The sequence below is a fragment of the Panthera uncia genome, chromosome F1 (assembly GCF_023721935.1).
Source record: "Panthera uncia isolate 11264 chromosome F1, Puncia_PCG_1.0, whole genome shotgun sequence".
In the NCBI taxonomy this organism is placed as follows: Eukaryota; Metazoa; Chordata; class Mammalia; order Carnivora; family Felidae; genus Panthera; species Panthera uncia.
The window spans coordinates 51,842,129-51,860,173 of record NC_064813.1 but is presented as its reverse complement, the minus strand read 5'-3'; the positions used below and the strand labels follow the sequence as shown (position 1 = coordinate 51,860,173).

The 18,045-nt window shown below is 40.9% G+C and overlaps 1 protein-coding gene across 1 annotated transcript in view; it reads left to right on the top strand.

The window, feature by feature from the left end:
• Positions 1–18,045, top strand: part of USH2A (usherin) — a 733,950-nt gene that overhangs the window by 690,586 nt on the left and 25,319 nt on the right. The window contains exon 64 of the mRNA XM_049634559.1: positions 16,350–16,556. Coding sequence (XP_049490516.1) covers positions 16,350–16,556 — 207 coding nt within the window. The remainder of the gene's footprint in view (positions 1–16,349; positions 16,557–18,045) is intronic.

Here is an 18,045-nt window from a genome sequence, read left to right as displayed (position 1 = left end):
AATTTCAAATACAACTTAGTTTACCAAAACCTAATTCTCAAAACCTCTGTAAAATGTGTGATTCATACATAAATGAAATGCATCTTTACTGAACAAAATTCTTCAATGCACAGACCTTTTCCTTGAATGGAGATTACAGGCTTCCTGTTCCACGGAATATTTACGAACGCAAAGTGATACTTTTCACGGGCAATGCTCGTTTCTGTCTTCAACTTTTTCAAATTAGGCTGTACTGACATATATGGTATAAACCTCCACATTCTCTGTGGGGAAGCTCTTAATTGTTCAGCAAGCAAATTAAGACGGTAGTCTCTGCACAGGCTTTGGAGAGGGACCCGTGTGTGAGTCTACTCCATAAGCAGCTTCAGTTTTGACCTGCGGGGAGTGAGCTGGGGCCAATGAGCAGCTCCCGGTAATTGTGCATTCATATTCATACTCTCGCTTAAGGCAATGACTCACCATGGATTTGCTAGGGCCTGCCATGGCTCCCCCTTTCACCGAATCATGCTGTCAGTGACTTAATTAGTTTTCCTGAAACTTCCCCACTTTGACAGCTTTTTGCAATAAGCACCTACACTCGCACGATCTCCGAGGCCTCCGGTGCCTCGTAACTGGGTGACTGAGAAGTGACAGGTCAGCCTCAGAGGAAACTCTATGACTCACTAAGTGTGGGTCTGATAGGGCCGGTGCTGAGGAAGGCCACACGGGATGGCAGGCTGCTGTTTTCTAACAGACCGACCCTGCCTCCAAAAAATTCTGTCCAAAAATTTATGCCGAAGAGGATGGAAGGGCTGAGAAGGAGACATACTAGGGGACTCTCACTGTTCCCACCAGAAACATCTGTCTGAAGACTGCAGGGGGGGCTAGCGAGGCCCTCTCTGTGCACCCCCACAAGGTGCGGGTGACAGCAGGAAGGGAGGACAGAAAGGACAGCAGCTTCTAGCCCTTCTCTATTTCTGGATCCTGGAGCAAATTAACCTTTCCCAGTGATTTTCCCCTGAGTTAAAATAATAATTATAATTTTTATTTTAGAGAGAGACAGAGTGAGCTCAAGCAGAGGAAAGGTGCAGAAGAGAGGTAGAGACAGAGACAGAGACAGAGAATCCCAAGCAGGCTCCATGCCCAGTAAAGAGCCCCACAGGGACCTCAATCCCATGACCCTGGGATCTTGACTTGAGCCAAAATCAAGAGTTGGGCGTTCATCTGACTGAACCACCCAGGCACCCCTCCCCTATGTTTAATAGTTCTCCCCAGTTCTAAATTCTAGCAGCCTAAGAGGCGGGAATTTATAACCATACACTTTAAAAACTCCAAATCAAATTTTATCTTCTTTTGATTTAATCTATAGTTAGTAAAACAGGACAGAATATATTCTGATCCTAAACAATTTCATTTTCTAATAGTGCTTAAGTTGTATCAAAGCAAGTGCTTTCATGAGACCAGCTTCAGACAATCAATAGTTGTATGGTTCTCTACCACCAAAATGGACATGTGGAAACACCGGTAGAGGTGAGGTGTTTCCTAATGAAACCCAATGTATTTCTTTACTAGTAAATGTATTTAATAAATTATAAATATATTATAAAATATAAATGTAAATAAATAACAATTTATTTCATTTACCGCATATAAGAGTCCCATTAGGTTCTTGAGAAAACTTACATCATCATTAATGTATCTTGATTATTTTACTACAAGTGATAGAAAGCCACCTTTAACTTAAACATAAAGATATTGTTTCTTTTCACCCATTTGGGAAAGGGACCAAAGAAATTCCTTGAAACCAAGAGTAAGGTGCAAACACCAGACCTCCACAGGGGCCTGGGGTACAGAACTCAAAGCTGTCAGATTCGTTCCTTCTCTTCTTCCTGCATCTCAGATTGTCTCCTTTTGGCCTCATCCAACACCAGACTCTCTCCAGGCATTGGAGAAAATCACCCCTGACACTGTCTGATTCAAACGTTCTTTATGCCTTGGTTTCTTTGTCCTTAAAATGTTGATTGGAGCAGCATTGAACTCATGAACTTGCTTTGGGATTGAACAAGTTGATAAATGGATGTGGTTAGCACAGTGTCTCATACATAGGAACTACTCACCCAATACAATTATGATAGCTATTAGTATTATTGCCCTCCCACCTCAGAGTAGAAAGAGGACTTCTCTTTCTCAGTATGCATAAGTCAACCAAGAGCCAGACTTTCACTGACCCCCTAGCGCCATATGCCTTCCTGTGACCAAGAATGGAGGACTTTTATCTAATAGGCCTAGTCATAGGGTCCCTCTCCTACAGCCAGGGCTTTATGAATACGTGGGAAACACTCTCAGCCAGAAACGAGGGCTTTCCCAGCACACTGCACACACCCACCATGCTACTGTAAAATAGTTACAATTCCCAGGCTCTTCCCCATTAGAAGCTCATAGCCATTCTGTTTTCCAGATCAAGAAATTGAGTGAAATAACACAGCTTGGACAAGATACTTAATTTCCCATAGTCTCACTTTAAAAAAACAAAATGGGTGTGTTAGAAGAACTAAGAGATCTTATATACCCAATGGGATGACTGCTGCATCTCCCCACTCTACCCTCAGCCCCTACTATTTAAAAGTAGAAGATACTTTCTTCTGAGACAGAAAAGAGCCAGGTTAAAAAACAAAACAAAACAAAACAAAAAAAAAACCTCTTATGTCTCTATCAGTGAGTCATTAATGAATTGCTAGAATAAAAAATCTCCAACCAAGAGCACAATTGGCTCTGAAGGTGTGATGCCCCTTCAGCGAAGTGGTCCAATCTTCTTTGTCCTTGCCACTTCTCTTCTCAGGACAAGAGTACCTTACCCACATACCCGTGACTAAGATTCCGTCCAACTTTGAGTCTGAGTCTACACTTCTGTGACTAGCTATGCGATTCAGATGGCTCGTTTTCTGTTGCTATCGCCTTTATCCTATCGTGTTCCTAAGCATTTTCCATACCACTTTTAGAGAAAACTTATTGAGCATGTTTTCTGTTTGGTTTTGGACTTGCATTTAATTAGGTATTAATCTCGCTAACGTATTTCTGACCAGCATGGAGGCTTTTGTTTGGTTAGTCTTTCCCACAAGAACTAAGCTGCTTCCACCCCCAGCTCCCACAGCTCAAGGTATTAAATGATTTATTGATATTGTCTGTCTCAAACAGTGAATTCGTTCTAAAACTTTAGCGCTGAAGTGCTATAGCTCAGACTGAAGGCCATCAGGACACTTCCATGAATAAAAGTCTGAATTCTGCCACGAGACCAGGGACCGTGTCATTTTTTGCCATCCGGCTTTTGGTTCCAGCTGGAGATCATTTCTACCTACGTGTGTGTGAGCACACTCAGGAGCATGCTCTAGTTCACATGTGTGCATGTCTTTTTGTTCTTTTTCTCTCTCATGGCATCCCTTAGGACTCTATTCTTAAGCTCGATTGTTGGCAATCTTTACATTGCCTTTGAGACAAGTTATTCATCTGAGGGTGTGTTGGTTCTCACCCTCATGCTGATGCAATTCAGATGTATATTTCACGTAAGCCAATATTGATCCTCGTATCTTTGTGTCGGAAGCTTGTTTGCTGGACATGAAATGTTCAATGCGACCAAATTTTCTCCTGCTGAAGGCAGAAAATGTGTAATTTCAACCACCCCATGGCTCTTCACTGACAGTTCCTGTTCAGTGTGAAAATCAAGGCTCCCCACATTCATCTGAAGTGTAGGTTCCATAAAAATATCCAGGAAAGAAAAATACCCATTACTTTATCCTGTTACTTGAATACATAATAATGTATTATTAAGCACCTGCCATGTTCAAAATGGATGTCTAGTTGCTAGGACTGGGGCAGGAGGGTAGAAACCATGAACTCTGTTCCTCAGGAGCTTATCATTTAGTTGATAAGACAAACACACCCATGAATAACGTATCCATAAAAATATAGGGATGGGGCGCCTGGGTGGCTCAGTCAGTTAAGAGTCTGACTCTTGATTTTGGCTCAGGTCGTAATCTCTCGATTCTTGAGATTGAGCTCCACATCAGGCTCTGCACGGACAGCACAGAGCCTGCTTGGAGTTCTCTCTCTCCCTCTCTCTCTGCCCTCCCTCACACTCTCTTTTTCTCTCTCAAAATAAATGAATAAACATTTAAAAATGTATATACAGCTGGTAATATAAGCTATGAAGAGAGATATTTGAAAGATCTGAGTGGTGGTGCAGCAGAAAGAGGGAGAAACCGAGAATGCCTTATCTTCAGGACAGCACAATTTCCACACCAAAGTCTCATGGCCCCTCCGATCCCACTCACTGGCCAGACAGGCTTGAGGAGCACAGGTGGTACTTGACTGAAATCATTCCATGCGGACATGAGGAGGCACTATTCCTCTATTTCTTCAGTCTTTCAAAAAATTATTTCCAATCTCTCCATGCTCATTATGATCAAATGCCAATCTCAGCCCACCCGTTGTTATTGGTGCCTGTGTCAGATTTGGAAATGTTTTCCCCGGTGTCAGGATCTCAGCAGGAAACAGATGGCATACTCAAAGGGGCCTTTGAAGAGAATTAAATGAAAAGGCTATTTATGGAGGTGTAGGCAGGATTAAGAGAATCAACAAGGGATGTTAAAGTACCCAGGGACTAGCAAAAGCCAGAAGCTATTACCTTCTAGGCCTAAGGGGAAGAAGCTGTTCCCGGAACCCAGCAAATGCTATAGCCAGTGAGGCGGGGCTGCCCCCATAGAAACTGAGATCATAGAGAAAGAGTGCAGGCTTGCCAAACCGGGATGCCAAAGACAGGGATCAGGAGAAATTAAAAAACTGAACTCTCTCCTTCCTTTGGTCAAATCCGACTGGAAAGAAGCCAGAGGGAGGAGAAGATCCCTAAGGCAGTCTGCAGAGTCACTCCCCAGTGCACAGAGCAGGGCAGACAATGGATCTGGAGGCAATTTAGCATATCCCCCATTCTTCAGATTGGTGCTGCCTCTCACTCAATATGTGACGAACAATCCTTTCCACGCTAGAGGATCACCTGGCAAGCTTTGGCTCGCCACTCCATGATTATTGATAAAACACTAAGTAAATCTGAAGGCTTAAGGAGGATTGCACTTAAGTACTTGGACTGATGGTATATTTCCATTAAATTCTAAATAAATGTCTTGGTCTATATGAAGCAATCAAATCTACAGGTAGAAACCAAGACGTTAAGACGCTTCAGTAAATCACATGCTTTCAATTGAAATCTTTAAGACGATGGTTGAGACTCTCTCTTGTGAATTGATTTATCTGCTGATGGATCTGATCATTACTAAGATGCCTAAAAGCATCTTGGACACTGTGCAGTTCTCTCCTTGATGCCTATGGCATGTTTGTAATGGGAACCGGAGATAAAATTCTTTTCTCTGAAGAATCCAGTGAATTGCTCCATTGTTTCCTTTTGCTTAGATTCGGGGATGCTTTTAAGAAATTTTAAGTGATAATAACGCAAAGTAGAGAACGCTATCCAATAAGGAAATTTTTATCTCGGAACAATATTTCTCAAAAGCCAGGCTTTAATTTGCTCTAACCCACAACATTTTAGAAAAGAGAAGTACCTGGAAAAAGACACACAGATGCAGCCTGAGCTCATAATGCCAGAAAGTGTTTTCAGATCTATGGTTGCTCCACCCCAGCTAAATGGAACCCAGAAGTGAGTTACAGGATTGCTACTTAGTCCCACTTTCTCTTCCAAGTCATTGAGTCCCTCTCTCCTAAATTTTCACACAAAGAATATAAGAACCATTAATATTTTTAGTGCTTGCTATGTGCTATGTTAAGAACTTTACATGTATTAACTCATAACAACCATTTGAAATAAAGGCTATTACTAATAAGAACATTTAGAAATCTGATGCATTGTGTGATTAGTTACCACGCCCCAAGGTATAGTAGGTAAGTCGAAGAACTTGAATTTGAACTTGAGATTCAGGTTCCAAAGACTGTGTCCCTAAACTCACCCCATTGTTGCTCCAAACTGCATTTGTAAACAGCTCTGGGGCTTTCAAAATCTTGATATTTATAAATGTACTTACCACCAACCCATTCCTTGGAACCCTATAAAAACATTCTTGCACATCAATCTCAGTAGTCCTGTGAGATAGATATTGCTCATGCTTCGGTATAATCAGGAGTCTGAAGGACCGTGCAAGTTACCTAGAAACATGACAGGGTCAGAACTCAGACCCAAGTCCGGTAATTGTTCTGCTGATCCACAGCTTCTTCAAGTCACCCCCATCAGGGGCATGAACTCATGACCTTGCAAAGATAAACTGACTCAGATTGTAATCTGGGCTGCAGGATTCACTGGGTCTGTAGTCTCAGCAAGGAATTTAAAACCTCTAAACCTGGAGAGCCTGGGTGGCTCAGTCTGTTAAGTGTATGACTTTGGTTCAGGTCATGATCTTCTGGTTTGTGAGTTTGAGCCCCACATTGGGCTCTGTGCTGACAGCTCGGAGCCTGGAGCCTGCTTCAAGTTCTGTGTCTCCCTCTCTCTGTGTCCCTCCCATGCCCCTATTCACTCTCTCTCTCTCAGAAATAAAGAAACACTAAAGTTTTTTTTAAATAAAACCTAAGCCTTTGTTTCCTTACCCATAAAATTGGGTGAAAGGACCTACCTTAGTAGGGTGGCTATAAACTTTGAACAAGTTAATTTAAAGGCCAGGGCACTGTCACTCACACGTAAAATTAAAATTTAACAGACAAATTCATAAAAAGTAATCAATACTCAGTTATTGCTATAAAATGTAAATCAGATAAAGTCAGATCCCTGCTGGGAATGCTCCCTTGGCTTCGCATAGAACGCAAAGTCCTCCTGGGTTCAACGGGTGCTTTTATTTATCCACTTTCCTCATCTCATTGCTCTCTGGCTCTTACTCACTAAGGCCGGCCACACCAACCTTCTAGAGAATCCAGCCTCAGGGACTTTGCGCTTGCTCTTCTTTTGCCCAGAGTGTTTTCCCTTCCTTCCCATGGTGACCTCCTTCTTGCCATTAGCATCCCAGCTTGATTATCTTCTCCCGAGAGCCCCTCCTGGTGCTATTCTCCGCTATATTGTTATAGCTTATATAATTTATTCTATAGGTTGTTTCCTTTCTAGCACATAATACCTGTTCCTTTTGTGTTTGTGTACTTGCTGCCTTTCCCCACCAAGATGTCGACTCCAACCGTGTTCACATTGTATCCCTAACTCCTAGAACAGTGTTTGGCACGTAGAATGGCTCAGACAGTATCTGTTGGATTAATGGATGATTAAATTATCTCACCCAGTTAACTAGACTGTTATTACCAAAAACGTGATTCCCAATTGGTGATTGTGATCTTAGCTTACTGTAGCAACTATTGTGCAGAACGTATATGTTTCCAATGTTATATCAGTAGGGCATGGTTATTATTTTAGTTAACGTACTGGAATTTCACTACCTTTACACACATTTGGAGCGGTATGGAAAGTATGTGAATATCGTTTGCCTCTAACATGCGATAGTGTTAAGACGTGATAAGTGGCAGCCGGGATGGACACTACGACGTTTGTGGTAATTCCCACCATCTCACTTTGCGGCTGCTCTCCACAGAAACGGCCAGTCTCCGAAACTGCGGGGCTCTGCAACAGTTCCAGAGCCGGGAAGATGTGCCCAGGTCTTCCTTCCATGGCCTTATGTAGCAAAAGGTCAGGAGCTTGAGCTTTTACGGCACATACGTATCTTGGAAACCCGGCCTTACCACTTCCAAGTTGCAGAAACTTTTCTGTGCCTCCGTTTCCTCATGCAAAACAGTGATAATAATAATACTCACTCGATAGGATTGTTGGGAGGATGAAATAAAGCAGCATATATAATACAATTCTAAAAGTGCAAATGCTCAATGAACCCATTAATTACTTTTATGTGTCCTCCGTGAGAGCTGGACAGAACTGGGTTCCTATCTTCTCTCAGGGAGAACAGATAGAAGCAATAAAAAGTAGTGTGTGATAAATTCCAAATTCTCCTTCTTATTACTAAAATCAAACTGAGGCTAATTTTAGGATTTCCCACTATCACTGAAGCCAGTTTTCCATCCCTCGTGTTCATATTTATTGGGTGGCTCCAAAGAACAAGGCAGTATGCTAAGCGGCAGCGACAGAAAGCACCCCTTTCTAGCAAGGAAAATGTCTTATAATTTCTTTAGTAGCTTCACATCTCTGAATTTCAAAAGTAGCAGTGGAAAGGAAGACAATGTCTTGTGGTACCCTTGCTCCCCTGGGTCCCAGAATTCAATTAAAATCATGTTCCATCTTGCCTGATCCAAAGTGTTTTAGATGAAAGGATCCTGGAATGCAGAGACAATATCTGTAAAAGGATAACTCTAATGTAGCCGGTAAAGTCTCATGCAAACATAGATGCTGAAAAAGTCCATTTGATGATGAAAGAAAATCAGATAGATAGAGAGTTAAATAGATAGCTACACGGAGCTTTCCAGCAAGCTGTTCCTTTATGACTATAGCCTGCAGGACTGCTTGTGAAATAAAATAATCGTGTAATCATGTAATTTCAGATTTATTGCCTTCTTTTTTTCGCCACGAGTCTCTCTAACCACAGTTCTGGCAAAGCCCATTTTGGCACATTGCTATTCAAACATATTCAAAACCCACGACAGGCTACCCTTTAAAAAGGCATTAGTGTAAGTGCCCTGGGAAAATAGACTCCAAGGTTGTAGATGAATTGATATGATTTCCTTGATTGTATCTTTTTATTTATGAGGCATAATTTATGAGCAGTAGAGAACAAACTGCAATGAGTGATGACTCACTACAGCCAAAGTCATAAATCAGAAGCAGTGAAGGAAGTGGTGGTTTTGATCGAATCTATTGAATTAGCCGTTGGTTTAGCCAATACAGGTGTTGGAAAGACCTTTTTAATATCTATTTGTCTCCCTCATGGGAATGTGATCACAATCTCATTACATGCCCCTAGGAAACAAATAATTTAATTGTTTGTCTGTTAACATGCAACCTATTTACTCAACTTATTAATTACTGGCATGGCCATTCATGTCAGGTTTTTGTTTTATTTCTGATATGAATTGTCACAAAGATATATCCATACTCTCTAGTTTTATAAAGAATGATGTTGCTTCTCTAGTGCTGTTCAATAGGAATATATCATCACTAGTGTTGAAATGCTTTTGTCTTATCAAAAATGGTCATTAGTCCACAAGAAGCATGTTACAGGATATCACAGAAGTTGCAGAGAACTCAAAAATCCCTCCATAGCTGAATCCTTTGAGAGTAGCAGTTATAATACATCTCTAGCAATACAACTAAGCAGCCTGGAAAAAGAGCAGAATCTCAAATTGCTCTAAGGGCTAGGACGGTCACTGTCACTTACATGAGGAGTCAACAGATTAGAAGTTCTTTGTGAAAGATCACTGGCTGAATATGGTTATCTCTGCCTTCCATTTTTGTATGGAAGTTGATAGTGAATACAAGAACGAATCGACATCGAGTGGGTGCTAACAGTATCGTCAATATCACTAAGCTGTTCTCTTGGCTTTCACAACACTTGTAGCATGCTGGTCTCTTAGCCAAAAGAATCATAAAATACTTTTACAACTAAGGAAAGTCCTTATGATATGATAAAGGAAAAACACATCAGGAAATCCCTGGAGATTGACACTAAGAATTTCTCTTTGCATAAAGACTATACTTGGAGGAGGGACTGGGGGGCTCAGTCGGTTGAGCATCCGTCTTTGGTGCAGGTTATGATCTCATGGTCCGTGGGTGCAAGCCCTGTGTCATGCTCACTGATGTCAGCGCAGACCCACTTCCGATCCTCTGTCCCTCTGTCTCTCTCTGCCTCCCCCCTCGTGCTCTTTCTCTCAGAAATAACATTAAAGAAAAAGACTAGGAAAACATCAGTCCTAAAGAATGTTACTTCAGGGGCGCCTGGGTGGCGCAGTCGGTTAAGCGTCCGACTTCAGCCAGGTCACGATCTCGCGGTCCGTGAGTTCGAGCCCCGCGTCAGGCTCTGGGCTGATGGCTCGGAGCCTGGAGCCTGTTTCCGATTCTGTGTCTCCCTCTCTCTCTGCCCCTCCCCCGTTCATGCTCTGTCTCTCTCTGTCCCAAAAATAAAATAAAAAAACGTTGAAAAAAAAAATTAAAAAAAAATAAAAAAATAAAAAAAAAAAAAAGAATGTTACTTCAGAAAGCTATGAACCATTGGGTAAGACAAAGCACTAAGATGAAAACGACTTTACAGTTAAGTATAGAAATAAGGCTGAAGAATAACTAGCACTATAATGTAAGCACCCAACAGCTACCACTCCGGGGAAATTTCAGATCTATCTTGCCTTTCCCCTGTCCTCTGCAGAGTCATGGCCCCTTCTCTGTCTCTTTTACAAAAATTATTACAAACGCTTCTGTTCACAGATTCTTCCCTCCCTTCTGGAATCAAACTAAAGGAATAATGTGTTGAGAGGAATTGGGAGCATTTAGAATAATATTCATCTGGGCTGCAAGGGAAAAATAGATCCAACAAGCTCCAGAAATATTGGGGTTTCAAGAAATGTACACCTGGATTGAAAACTAGGTAGCAAATGTTCCTTCTCGAAAGCTAATGAACTCTGGTTCTGTTTGAAACCATGACCGCTGTAATAAACTCTGTAATGATGATTGCAGCTGTAACATATTCAAACAGATACATGCTTCATGCTTTTTTGAATGGCTGAAGGTAATGACAACAGAAATGCAAAGTACAATTCTAAACTGACTTCGATGAATACAAGTTTAAGAATGCATGTGGTGCCGGGGCGCCTGGGTGGCTCAGCCAGTTAAGCGTCTGACTTTGGCTCAGGTCATGATCTTGTGGTTCATGAGTTCGAGCCCTGCATCAGGCTCTGTGCTGACAGCTCAGAGACTGAAGCCCGCTTCAGGTTCTGTGTCTCCCTCTCTCTCTGCCCCTCCCCTGCTCATGCTCTGTCTCACTCTCTCGCAAAAATAAATCAACAACAACAACAAAAGAATGTACATAGCATCTACATGTATATTCCTGGTTCTATAAAGAATAGCCATCTGTGTTTCTCAAACAAGACTGGGCACAAGAATCACATTGGAAATGTGTCGAAAAGGCAGGTTCCAAGGTCCTTTCACCACAAACACTAATATAGGGGCTCCAAAATGATTTTGATGATCACGGCCCAGGAACACATTTTGACAAAGACTTCTCTGATGGAAGATTTCTAGGAGGCAGTTTTAAACAGAGAAGAAATGATTAAACCCATCGTTTCCACAGCAGTGGGATCCTGGCAGTATGGTGGCACTTTAGGTAACTGAAATTTTTTAAGGCAAAATACAGTCATTAGTACTGGTTGAGGGAAGTAAATAAAAGAACAGTTTCATTTATTTAATGAATACTAACATAAAGATGGTAATAGTAACTAGTTAGGTTTTTTAAATTAGATTGAAAATGGAAATATAAACAGAAATATCTACTACTTTTGCAGTCAGTGATAGAATTTGTGGTTAAATGGTTTTATTTTGTTTTTATTCAAATAGTTAATTTACATTGTAACTCTTGTCATGGTCACAACCAAAACCTTAGAGAAGAGAACACCCCAATTTAGCCAGTCCAAACTTGCTCTCATTTTTCACAGCTATTCGTTGGGAGGTTCCTAACTCTTACAGTTGAGTGTGTGTGTGTGCGTGTGTGTGCGTGCAAGTGCTCACTAAACACAAATAACCAATTGTTTTAGTGAAAACTTTAATAATCTTTTTTTAGCTTATTTTTTATTGATATTGAGAGAGATAGAACAAGTGGAGACGGGGCAGAGGCGGAGGGAGACGGAATACTAAGTAGGCTCCATGCTGTCAGTACAGAGCCCGTTGTGGGGCTCGAACTCAGGAACCATGAGATCATGACCTGAGCCGAAATCAAGTCAGAACTTTAACCGACTGAACCACCTAGGCGCCCCTCATCTTTTTTTAATTATAAAATAATAAATATGTTCAGCTGGATACTGTAGGGATAAAGATATTCTGAATAAATAAAAAATGAAGAGTATCCTTACTTTTTTTTTTAAGTTTATTTATTTATTTTGAGAGAGACAGAGAGCATGAGCGGGGAGGGGCAGAGAGAGAGGGAGAGAGAGAATCCCAAGCGGGCTCCACGTTGTCGGTGCAGAGCACGTTGTGGGGCTCGAACTCATGAACTGTGAGATCATGACCTGAGCCCAAACCAAGGGTCAGCTGCTCAACCAACTGAGCCACTCAGGCGCCCCAAGACTATCCTTACTTTTTGTCACTTGTTCTTGTAATTCAAAAGCCTTACTTGCTCTCATCCCATAAATATGTCCCTTCTTTTCTATGAGCAGCCCACACAGTAAAAGCCCATGTTTCTGTACCCTATGATCGATCGTGTCAGGAAATCTTGGGACACAAACCAGATGGAGTGGCTTGTCAGGTAAAAAGTAGGTAACTAGGTGGTAATGGGTGAATGGATGGATGGATGGATTAGGTAAATGATAGGTAGATATGATAGACAGAGATAGATATGGCAGGCAATTCCATGGTCACAAGCTATTTTATTTCTTGATTTTTATGTCGGTTCATTAAAATCAAAAGATCAGAGCATATTGCTCAAAATTTCCCATGCAAGATCTCTGCTTCTTTTTTCACACCATATAAAGATGAACCCAAATCCTGGGGTCCCATTTTGTCAGTAGAAATCAGAAGCATATCTGTTACTATTTTTATTCTGAACCCTGAACTATTACACTTCAGTTCCTTTGTTTCCTGCTTCACTGGGCATTGGCAGAAAGCCACAGCAATTTTTGGCTAAAAGACTTTTTACTTCAACAGACAGGATACCACGGACAGTTTCCTCTTTACTCTTCTTCTGGTGGTTTTGTATCACAGAAACACTGCCTCGTGGTACAAATTTTGTGAAATCCATAATTCTTCATTATTTCAGTCAGCTTTCTCTTCGTTGTAACTGCTTTCATTTTCAGAGTAGCTCATGTAAATAGGCTGATCCTGCTTTGCATAAACACGTTGATTTATATGAATGCTATTTTGATCTCAAATTGATTGAATACTAAAAAGAAAGACTAAGAAAAAGAGCAATATATTATGAAGGTCTCCTGTCAAAGACAAAAGACACTAAGTCCTACACACATTCCCAGTTAGTGATGGAGAATTTTGAATTGCCTTCTTTTCAGACCAGAATATTGCCATAGAAATACACAGAAACACCATAATACTGAGGCTCAAGTGTTTTAAAAATGCCATAGATTAAATCACATTTTGGAAATAGGACTCTACCTGACAAAAACTCACCTAACACAGGAAGGTACGAGGTTTAGTTTTTATCTGACGACACTAGCATTAAAAAGCCTTCATAGTATTTATAATGCTGCATCTACATCAAAAATGAAAGCAAAGTGAATGTTCATAATCCGAGGCCAGACCCCGTGCTGAGCACTTATGATACTTATATCATTTTTTTCAACATCCTCATACCTGCCCTGTTGCTGGTCTCCTATTGGTGCTCAGTAATCAATTGGCAACTTGCTGAATTTTTATTTTATTACACTACTTTTATTTTCCTCCTTGTTTCCTTTCCCATCCATTGTGGCCTGTATCAAAATTCTATATGCCCTTTACTTAATTAAGCAAGGAGACCATTAGTCTATGGTGGCTCTAATGCTTTGAAGGTCTATGTAAACAAACTGAAATCTAAGCCGGTAAATGCTTCAAGATTACAAAATCAAAACACAGAGAACAATGGCTACAGCTAATTAAATACACTCCTCTCTTTGCTTCTGCACATTCCCTGTGTTGGCCAACTGCTCCTAACCACTTCCAGTTTGGCAGTGCCCCCATTAGAATTGTTTTTTGCTCAAATAAACTCTTAAAATTTTTAACATGCCTCAGTTTATCTCTTAACACCTTAACTCACCAACACGAGCCGTACTCTTGGCAAAGAACTTGATACCAATATGTACACCTTGTTTTGCACCCCTTTCCCAAGAATACTTTCTTTTCAAACTTTGTCACTCCTTGTGTAGTAAGAAATGTTCTCGCCTATCTCCTGGACAGGCATTTGCATTAAAGAGGTTGGTCTGGAGCTGACTGAGGAGTGGAGGACTCTCTCATCTGCTCTCAGATGTGACCTCTTCATCAATAACCTCTATACCTACTCTCCCTCTGCTAAGTCTGACCTGAGCCACTTCAGAGGGGACTACAAGAGCAGCTGCTGTTGGAGTCTGGTTCCCATGAAGTGGTTCTCCCATTGCTAACACGGCGTGCTGCTCCCTACCTCCCTGTGCCTGTGAAAACAAACCTCCATCCCCTAAGACAATCTGGGCCCGTCTATCCATCCTTACAAGCTAACGTTACCTCACCCAGGACTGCACATATTTGTCTATGGACGAGCCATTTGATTTTCATGACCCTGAATGTCATACTTATGCATATGGACGACATGCAGAATCAAAACACAGTTTATTGGAAAGAGCAATAAAAGAGTTTATTGGAGAGGCCTCTGAGTGGCTCAGTCGGTTAAGCATTCTACTCTTGGATTCGGCTCAGGTCATGATCTCAGTTTCGTGAGTTTGAGGCCCACATCTGGCTCTGTGCTGACAGTACAGGGACCACTTGGGATACTCTGTTTCCCTCTCTCTCTGCCCCTCCCCCAATCACACGGTCTCTGTCTCTCTCAAAATAAATACATAAACATTCAAAAAAAAAAAGTTTATTGGAGAGCAGAATTCTTGTCTCAGCTCTTGTAACTTCTCTCACCTAGATAAGAGAGTGACATTTTCAGAGGCTTAATTTTCTCACCAGTAAAGGGGGCTAATAACACATTCTCCAGCCACCCTACAAAGTTGTATTATGAGGACGAAGTCAGATCACACATTAAAGTGCTTTGTAAAGTGTAGGGTTTATACAAATGTGAGTGATTATTATACAGTGAGAGAATGTGTCTAACAAGGGCAGATTCTGCTATGTAAGGAGGTTAGTTGTCTCTTAAAATATGGGGCACTTGTTGGGATGAACACTGGGTGTTATATGTAAGTGACGAATCACTAAATTCTGCCCCTGAAACCAGTTTTACCATATATGTTAACTAACTACAATTTAAATAAAAATTTGAAATAAAAAAATAACAATTAAAAAACATAAAAATAAAAATGGGGCTTCTGGCAATCCTCTCAGCAAGGGGCTGCAGATTTGCATTTGACAGCAAATCAGAGAGCAGTTCAACATCAGAAATTTTACTTTTCCAAAGGAAACCACCAAAACCAAAACAAAACAAAAGTATGGACACATCAGTAAGATTTGGCCTAACTGCTAAAAATCTCTCCCGTATTTATTCTCTTGAAGCATCTCTTAATGCAAAAATAAAAGAAACAAAAACGGTTTGTTTCTAAGCATCTCCTATTTCAAATGTTCTGCATGCTTTTTTTTTTTTAACACTGCATACCTGGAACGTGTCTACTATAGAATCAAACAAGTTTTTTTTTAGACTTTAAAAGCTCAGAGCAAATATATTAGATAGATGCATGGATAGATAGATGATAGATAGGTGACAGATAGATAGATAGATGATAGATATAATAGATAATCTATCTATTGTAGGAGACACTGAATGAGAAAGAAATTTCCTGAAGTTAGATTTGCACAACGTGAAAGCTTACTAAGGAATACTCTTACTCCTAAACACGCAGATAGTCTTCTTGTATTGCCATTTAGATCTATCATTCTGATTGATCACTGTGTAGTTGGCTGTTATTGGGCCTAATTTAACCCTATACACTCACACATCCATCTACTCTGTCTATTGTACCTGACATTCTACAAATTACTTACTCATGCAAATGACGACCTAAGGCAACCTTTTAGGATATTCGTGTTTAATTATACAAATGGTTCTTGATAAATAAGATTATACATCCTTCCATATGTTTATTCCCTCCTTGATGAAAGGAAAATTTAATTTTCATGCAGATTTGGTGGGGACGGTGTTTAAGAATTGCTGAGTTTTACGTAGTCTGCAGATCCATTCAGGTTGCAGGAGCTGACACCCCATATACAGAAATGAGCGGCTTCTCATTAGGCTTAAACCAGCCTGCTGCATTCTGAAATGAGGGCCCCTAATCGGCCCCCTTTGTGTTCAAATGGTCAAAGGCAAAAAAGAGGAAGGAGCTGATCTCCTCTGTGATTACAAAGGTGCAAGATCAAAGTTTATCACATTCTGTCCTGTTTGGTTGCTTTTGGTTGCCAACTTTTGTTTCAGCCTGAGGCTACTTTGCTTTTGAGTGATCTTACTGATTTCTCTTTGGAGGTCTGGGCAGTGAATTCAGCAGGAAAAGCCCCCAGTAGCTGGACTTGGTGTAGAACCGGGCCTGCCCCCCCAGAAGGTCTTGGCGCCCCCAGGTTCCATACAATCTCTGCCACCCAAGCAGTGGTCAACATCAGTGCCCCTGGGAAGCCCAACGGAATCGTCAGTCTCTACAGATTGTTCTCCAACACCAGCGGGGCAGAGACCGTGGTGAGTAGCAGAGCACTTAGAACAAAATTCCAGGGCTGGTTGATTCTTTACGAATAAACTATGGTGCCCTTGCCTTTTCATCTCCTTGATCCTTCTTTCTTACCCATCTGTTCTCAATTGCCCATGATGAACTTAGCACAAAGATCTGAGAAAAAGTGTTAGGAAACATACAGAAAATATGTAAATATTCAGGGAGAGAAGTGCTAAAAGTATTAAAGACTCCACAAATATAAGAAGCCCAAGACTTTAGGGGCACCTGGGTGGCTCAGTCAGTTATGCGTCTGACTTCAGCTCAGGTCATGATTTCACGGTTCGTGGGTTTGAGTCCCACGTTGGGCTCTGTGCTGACAGCTCAGAGCCTGGAGCCTGCCTTAGATTCTGTGTCTCCCTGTCTCTCTGCCCATCCCCCGCTTGTGCTCTCTCTCCCTCTCTCAAAAAATAAACATTAAAAAAAAATTTTTTTAAAGAAGCCCAAGACTTTAGCAACAATTAATTCAATCAGAAAACAATATCAAGTCGTGGCATATGGTAATGGGTCGAAAATCGGCTGTTATTGGTGGTGTAAATGTTAATATGAGAAAGAAAAAGTAGAGCAAAGACTATCCTCGGAATCCCCATTTTGGCACAAGCAAATGTCTGATAACACACTGAAAGCTCAGACTTTCTTTTGGTGACTTCGAGAAAGTTCCAGCGTTTTGGGAGAGAGAACAGCTTGGCCAGCACAACTCTTGCTCCGCTGTTTTTTTCTTGGCACGTTTGGGGCACATCGGGGAAACACAGCAGACAATGGGGAGAAATCATCTCTCCCACTGTGTTTTAGCAAAGCCACTGGCTGAAGGGACCCTAATAACTAATTAGACCAGTTCCTCCATTATTTATACAAAGACACCAAGAGCCAGTAAGATGAAGCCCCTTCTCTGCTGCCCAGTGCATACCACTCTTGCGTTTTTCGTGAATAAGTATAGATTATGACACTTTGTTCATAAAAAAAACCCTCATGGACAAGTTGTACAGATCCTACTATGATATTATAAATTATTTAGACCAATGTAGGGAACAATTTGGGTAAGTGTGGAGAAATCCTCTGAATCCAGAGTGCCAGGTATTAAAACACAATTTCAGAAAATAACTTGCAAGGAAAGAGGTCTCGTATTGAATGTTAAAGAAGTATTAGCATATTTTCTACAGGGCCTCGTATTCAATAAATATAGATGATGTAAATACAATCAACCCTTGATTATCCATGGTTATAAAATGATAATATTAATAAACTAAAATAATTTATATTTGGAGTGCATTGTATGCATTTTTTAAATAGCAGATAACTCTTCTTAATTATATGTTGCTATGTCACTGGAAATTCGTTTTCCAGTTTCTGAACTCTTTTGTTCCAGAGTTCTTAATGAAACCACAATGGGGTAAAATACGTGCTCCAAAGAAACCAAAAAGTTCATGATGTAACAAAGGTGGTTGAGGGAAAGACTTTGAT